Here is a 7,798-nt window from a genome sequence, read left to right as displayed (position 1 = left end):
AGAAAAAAATGATTGTACATGTTATGCATAAGGAATTGTAAGGCCTTTGATAGGAAATTTTATAATCATCAAATCTTAGGAGGTGAGATTTCGTGGAAATGATTTGCTTTTAGAGTAGCACTTATATCCATCAGGGCATGAATATGACCCAAGTAGCGTGAAGTGCACAAGAAAAAGTGAATAAAATCATACCACCTATGTCTTTGATATCTGACAACACTAAAAAGTTGTACAATGTTACATGATAGTAGCAAGTAGGGATAGGTGTTGTGCACTTGTATTATTGAAAGACAAATTAAATGGTAGCTTGTTCAAAGGTGCAAGGATACAACGTAAATCACACAAAGGTGTCGTGCACTTATATATTATATGAAAGACAAATGAAATGGTAGGTTGCTCAAAGGTGCAAACATATAACATGAATCACACATATGTGTGTGTATATTTTTGTGAGGGAATCTAATTATGGGTGGGGAGAGACGACAATGTTGCACACATCCACACTCATTAAAAAGGTGTATGTAAAAACCACCCAAGGTTATATCCAATGACATATGCAAAATTTAGTGCTAAGATGGAATTTCCACTTTACCCTTGGCTTAGGGTGATCGCTTTATAAAAACCCCTAACCACATGGTAGCATATATGTATTTAAATTTCTCCTAGTTTTAAATTTTGTATTTAGTTGCGTACATGAACTATATGCATTAAGTAGCTATTTGTTTAATCCCCAACCGACATGCATAAGGCATGCAAAAATCTATCAATTAGACCCCCCTCCATATTGTGTTATGTAACATATACATGAGGCGAAATGTTACATATATATATACATGAGGGTCATGGCATGGTAGGAGCAATGCTTGGGGATACCCTCCGGATGCCCATGACACATGCAAAATGATCCGGGTGCCCACCATGACACATGCAAAATGCACATCGAAGGAATGGATTGTTATTGGCAACTGCCTTAGGCCGTTGGCAAACCGTGTGAATACAGGCCGTTTGCGTTTTGCATGGTACGTAAAGTTGTGTTGCTTTTTCCAGACTGCTGTAGCCGGTAGCCTGTCGAGGTTGGTGACAGGACACACCTAATAACTGGCAGTCACCCACCATCACCACGCCACTCACAACAAGCGCCTGGTCTCGCCTTTCACACTAGCTCTTCAGATGTGCTCTCGCCCCCTTTAAAAGGGAGCTCTTCCGCATGCGAGGTACTTCGAATAATATGCCTGAAGGGGGCCTGTGAGATGATTATTGTCATATCCTACTGTATATATATATATATATATATAAGGTTCTATTACTAGTACCTATACTCCCTTCATCAAATTTATGATGTTTATGATTTCTTCTTGGTGTTGAGCATTACGATGGCGGATAGGCTATTGAGGGCCATTACAGTGGGTCTGATAGTGCAGCTATGGTTCTTGCAAGGTGATGCGGCAATTGGAAGGAAATTGGGTGCAGGAAGCAAGACCACCATTACTGGGCCTGTCAAGACCATCGTGGTGCTTGTGATGGAGAACAGGTCCTTTGATCACATGCTAGGGTGGATGAAAAAGCTGAATCCTGAGATAGATGGGGTGACAGGCCAAGAGTCCAATCCACTCTCTTTATCAGACCCTAACTCTCCATTGGTCTACTTCAATGATACTGCAGAGTTTGTCGACCCGGACCCCGGCCATTCTTACCAGGCCATCCGCGAGCAAATCTTTGGGGCGTCTGTCCCGGACGGCCACACTGCTCCGCCCATGAATGGTTTCGCAGCGCAGGCCGAAAGCATTGCCCAGAACCTCTCCGCCACTGTGATGAGCGGCTTCCGTCCCGAAGTCCTACCCGTCTACGCTTCCCTTGCCCAGGAGTTTGCTGTCTGTGACCGCTGGTTCGCCGCCGTTCCCGCCTCCACCCAACCCAACCGCCTCTACGTCCACTCCGCCACCTCGCATGGCGCCACAGGCAACGTCGAAGCCAGGCTCGCTGCCGGATACCCGCAGAAAACCATCTTCGATGCCGTCCACGACGCGGGCCTCTCTTTCTCGGTCTACTATCAGAACCTGCCGTCTGTCCTCTTTTACAGAAACCTCCGGCAAATTAAGTACATCGGCAAAATCCGTCCCTACGGGCTCTCCTTCAAGAAGGACGCCAAGGAGGGCGCCCTCGCGAACTACGTTGTCGTCGAGCAGCGGTATTTCGACGTGGGCGGCAGCCCGGCAAACGACGACCACCCATCCCACGACGTGTCGGAGGGGCAGAAGCTGGTGAAGGAGGTGTATGAGACGCTGCGTGCGAGCCCACAGTGGAACGAGATGCTCTTCGTGGTGACCTACGACGAGCATGGAGGCTTCTTCGACCATGTGCCCACCCCCGTCCAGTCTGTACCCAGCCCGGACAACATAATTGGCCCTGCTCCGTTCAACTTCACCTTCGACCGTTTGGGCGTCCGCGTGCCCGCATTTCTCATCTCCCCTTGGATTAACAAAGGCACAGGTACTTAATTGGCTCTCCACACTATATCCCTCAGTCTGTTCTACTAGAGCCTGATTTTTCTTCTCTTTTTTGCAGTTCTTCATGAGCCCAATGGGCCAACTCCCAGCTCGCAATTCGAGCATTCGTCTTTGCCGGCCACTGTGAAGAAGCTCTTCAATCTACCTTCGGATTACCTCACACACAGGGATGCATGGGCGGGCACTTTCGACAGTCTTCTGTACCAACGCAGCACTCCAAGAACTGATTGCCCAGGTGCAGATTCTACATCACTAATCCCATCATAGCTTAATGATATCAAATCCATCAATGTTTACGATTAATTCCCTCATTCTTATTGATTTCCTGCCTTAAGATTTACTATTCTTTTCATGATCACATGTAAATATTTAAACTTGTAATTAGCACGGAATTGGCTAATTAAAATCGTGCAGAGGAGCTGCCCAGCCCTCCCTGGTCACTAAGGCACTCGCCACCCGACGAGAACAAGCCGACGTCGGAGTTTCAGCAAGAGCTAGTTCAGCTGGCGGCGGCCATCCGGGGGCTCTTCGGCGCGGAGATGAAGCTTCCCTTGAATAGCATAAAGGACGCCAACGATTTCGTTGAAGACGCGGTAGCCCAATTCATGGAGGCGGGAAAAGCCGCTTTGAAAGCAGGCCTGGATGGGAACACCATCGTTCAAGTTTAGCCCCAAATTATATGATTTCTCATCACACTATTGATGAATTCATTGCTGATGAATATTTAATTGGTCAGCCTTAGCAACTGTATGGTACTTTTCTCGATGCAGATCATGCATATTCGGTGACTTCTATGACTCCTGATCCTGCAATCAGCTGCAGAGTGCTGCAGATTCGTATTAGAAATGCATATTCTGCTTAATGTGGAATAAAGTTAAGTAGAATGCTTGAGCAGCTGTGCATGGGGTTTCTCGTTTAACAAAATATACACCACGAGGGAGATGTAGAGATTTGAGATTACAATAACGTCTGTATTGAGTAATTTTTGACGAATTAGGACATCTGTGTGATCTGATCACATTACATCTGAAAATCATACAACCCCTTGTTAATTGATCCATATTCACACGGTATCACTAGGGAAGCCAGGAGGCACTACCTCTTTCTATGAAGATTAAATGTTATGAATTGATTACTTCAGCTAAAATACATAATTATATAGATGATGGAAGAAACAAAAGTGTTGGGAGCTTATTTTCGAGGCAGGCACTTCTCTTCGAGCAGAGCTACCAAGCTGTGGTTCAAAATTGTGTGTGTGTCTGAACTGTGGTTTTTCCAGTGCAACAGTGCGTTTTAGGTGTACAAACAATGTATACACATGCTAACATCTCTCAATTCACATGGCCCCCCATCCTCACCGTAAGCCGGTCATTTTATCCCAACCCTCACACGGCCATCTCTCCTTACCACCTTACCTTCTCGATCGGCTTCTTCACGGCCAAGCTACTAGGCCTCCTCATGGCGTCTCAAAATTTTGTACATGGTCGCTTTCCACCTCCCGGTTACATGTCGTTCTCTCTCACTTCATACCATCGTTTGGCTCACATCTTTCGCATTTCACACAGTCGCCCATCCTCACCACCACCACAAGCAGAGCGAGGTCCGAAATGCTTAGAAGGCTCCCCTACCAAGGACAGTGGTAGCACATAGTCCAAAGGCCATTGGATCACAAAAAGGATTTAGTCTGAAAGAAAAGGATCAAGGTGCAATGCAAAGCCAGAAAGTGTCAGATGCATCAGGATTAATAGCATAGGTGCAGTTGAGAGCAAGGAAAAGTGCCAAATGCATCAGGATCAAGTAGTATAGGTACAATTGAGGGAGCCAGAAAGTGCGGGATGCATCAGGATCAAGCATCATAGGTGCAATGCAAGGCCAGAAAGTGTTGGAAGCACAGAACTAGGGCGCAAAGCAACAATGTGCTTACAGACAAAGGATCCGGAGTCAGTATGCTATTAGAAGAAATAATGGCCCACAGGTTAGGCATCACAGAGATGTAGCCGGTGTACTGTGACATCAAGATGGTAGATCAACAGAGAGTTTTGCCAGCAGCAGAGCAGGCATCATCCATAACCAAGAAATCAGTGTGGCTGAATGTAAATTTTTGGTATATCCTTTGTGATACTCTAGATGAAGGAAAACTTCTGAGTATATCCTATGTTGCTTGGGTGATCGTGGTTGCACCATGGGAAGATCTGCCTCTGAACTGGGAAATAGACCGGCTCAGTATCCACTGTAGAAGAAAGAAAAAAGATAAAGTGTTTGTGTTCTCTAAAGGAAAAGTGGATCTGTCGCGGTCCAACCACTCTATGGAGAAGGAAATAACTGGCTAGAAGGAGTGGAGGATGATGAGGAAGAAAAAATCTTAAGGAATAATCTAGATCTAGTTTCCTTGTTTGAGGTGGATGCGGACTGAATTGTTTTCCAATATGAGCCAAATGTGATGGTAGTAAAATTAATCCTCGTGACGTTGATGCAAGGCATACTAGTAAATCCAAAGGATAGAGTCAAGAAGGAGCAAGTTGAAGTTTGGAAAGAGATTAAAGCATTAATGTTCACAGAAGAAGCGTAGAAAAGGAAATGCACGAAAGTGGTCAGGTGTAAGAAGATAAACTCTCCAAAATAAATTGGGAGATGATCAGAATCCTCAAATGGTCCAACAATGGAGGCAGAAACTGCAAGAATCGCTATCTAGATATAAAAATATATTTTGTTGGAGCTATACTGACATGGACGGTATTGATCCTAGTTTTAATCAATATAAAATCAATCTTAAGGAAGATGCAATCAGTAGAGGTACTAGATAAATCCGAACTTCCAGGCATGGAAGTACAGGATCAAAAGTTTCTTAAAGGGAAAAGGTTTTTGGAATCTCATTACAGGTGCTGAGCCAGAGCTTGAACTACCCCGACAACCTACACAGCAGCAGGTTATTGCTCATAAGCAATGGTCAGAAAGAGCATTCAAAGTGTTGCATTATCTGTCTATATGTATTTGTGATGCTATGCTCATACACATACAGGATGTTGAGAATCCCAAAGATGCATGGGATACTTTGTAAAGATGTTTGATACAGACACGAGTGCTCGCAAGTCTCAGTTGCGACAGCAAATACATAATGTGAAGTAGAATAAAAGGAGCATCCATGATTATGTGCAAGAAATAAAGAAGTTTACAGATGCATTGGCAACAATAAATGCCCCCATGCCTGATGATGATTTGGTGGATATTACCTTGCGTGGTCTTGGCAAGTAATATAAATCTTTTGATACATCTATCTCGGTTCAGAGTACAGGTTTACCAGACTTTGATGATTTGGTTTCACTCTTGCTTGTTAAGGAAATCAAACTCAGTGATTCTTTTCTGGATGCATCTACTAGCCATGATGATAATGGCAAAAATGAGGCTTTCTACTCGCAAAGAGGTTTTAGAGGCAGGGGGAGATTCGCATCATGTGGCCGTGGTGGTAATGGTCGTAGATGGCAGGACAAGTCATCACAATAGAATTTTCAGCCCACATATGGTGCTAGAGGTGGTCCTGGATATACACCTCAGAGAGGCAGAGGTAATTCTCGTGGTAGAGGACGTTGGCAAGGCCAACAAACATCTATGCAAGATGTGGAATGCCATTATTGTGGGAAACTTGGTCATATGGCGAGAGATTGTTTCCGCAAACAGAATGATTTGAGAGGGGGTAGAGCACAACGTGGTGGTCATTATGGTGGAAATTATGCACAACATGGTGGTGAAAATTATGCATCAAGCAGTAATGATGGCACTGCAAATCACTTGTTTGCCATGAAACATGTTGTGTACTTGGTATATGGACTCTGGAGCATCAAACCATATGACTTGTTATGGTGAATGGTTTGAGCATATGAAGCCTATGGAAGTGAAAGGCTATGTGGAAACAGGAGATGATACTTAGCATGCCATTACACATGTTGGAAGTGTACCATTGGTTATGCACAATGGTCAAACAAAATCTATGTCAGATGTATTGTATGTGCCTTCTATCACAAAAAGCTTGGCCTCAGTTGGTCAAATGGTGGAACAGGGATTACAGGTTCGTTTCGTTGAGCATGGTTGCTTCATTGAGGATTTCAAACATGGATGTAGAGTCATTGCTAAAGGCAAGAAAGAAGGCACGTTGTTTAAGCTGGATGCTGGAATTCCTGAGCTAAAATCAACCATGTTCTCTAAAAGCAGAAATGTGGTACAGGACATTGATATGTGGCATAAGAGGATTGGACATGTCAATATACAAAGGTTAAAGAACATGCAGACAAGAGGCATTGTCAGTGGGCTGCCTAGATTCAAGTATGATGGGCATATGCATGTTTGTGAAGCTTGTCAGTTTGGAAAGCAGGCAAGGTTGCGGTTTCCTAGAGAAGAAAATATGAGTAGCAGGCCACTTGAGATAGTATATAGTGATGTATGGGGTCCTACATAAAACCCATCTATCAAAGGCAGTTTATATTATGTGACATTCATAGATGATTTCAGCAGGATGACATGGATATACTTTCTCAGAGAGAAAAGTGAAGTGTTAGAAAAGTTTATGGATTTCAAAGCTTTTGCAGAAAAGCAATATGGCTGTTGGATTAAATGTTTGAGGACAGATGGAGGTGGTGAATACACCTCAAAGGCTTTTGAGCATTTCTTGAGAAAGCATGGAATAAGAAGACAATTGACTTGCAGGTATACACCTCAGCAAAATGGTGTGGCTGAGAGAAAGAATAGTCATATGTGAAGTGGCTAGGGCAATGCTCAATGAAAAGAGCATGCCAGATTATTATTGGGCAGAAGCATGTGCTACTGCAATGTATATACTGAACAAAACACCTACAGTAGCCATTCATGGAAGTACGCCAGAGATGCAACTTACAGGTTATAGGCCAGACATTGGACACCTCAAAGTATTTGGATGCATAGCTTATGTACATGTGCCTGATGAAAGAAGAAGGAAGTTGGATCCTAAGGCAAAAAAATGTGTATTTGTTGGATATGCACAGGATCGAAAGGCATACAAATGTTACAATCCACAAACTAGACAAGTGGTTATCTCTCGAGATGTGGTGTTTGATGAGCTTGCTAGTTGGTACAAAGCAAAGGATGAGGGTGTCATTGAGTCACTTGAAGCTGATGTGCATGTGAACTTGCCACAAGCAAGTTCTAGTTCTACTTCTATGTCTGGGCCAACAGCAGAGGCTGAGAGTAGTACTGTACGTCCATGGTCAAGACGTTTGAGGCATGAGAGTGTGAGCACTGGGAGTAGTTCTATGGATAAAGGA

At 43.9% G+C, this 7,798-nt stretch overlaps 1 protein-coding gene across 1 annotated transcript; it reads left to right on the top strand.

The window, feature by feature from the left end:
- The first annotated feature begins 1,122 nt into the window (after positions 1 to 1,122).
- Positions 1,123 to 3,401, top strand: LOC147615562 (non-specific phospholipase C1-like). Its single transcript, XM_086779669.1, has 3 exons — positions 1,123 to 2,490; positions 2,566 to 2,742; positions 2,922 to 3,401. Exons 1-3 carry the CDS (start codon positions 1,374 to 1,376, stop codon positions 3,173 to 3,175), a joined length of 1,548 nt encoding a protein of 515 aa, XP_086635795.1. The 5' UTR covers positions 1,123 to 1,373; the 3' UTR covers positions 3,176 to 3,401.
- Positions 3,402 to 7,798: the final 4,397 nt, after the last annotated feature.

Source organism: Cibotium barometz, chromosome 40 (assembly GCF_041138505.1).
Source record: "Cibotium barometz isolate CiBa-2024 chromosome 40, ASM4113850v1, whole genome shotgun sequence".
Classification (NCBI taxonomy): Eukaryota; Viridiplantae; Streptophyta; class Polypodiopsida; order Cyatheales; family Cibotiaceae; genus Cibotium; species Cibotium barometz.
This window is presented reverse-complemented; position numbering and strand designations above follow the sequence as displayed.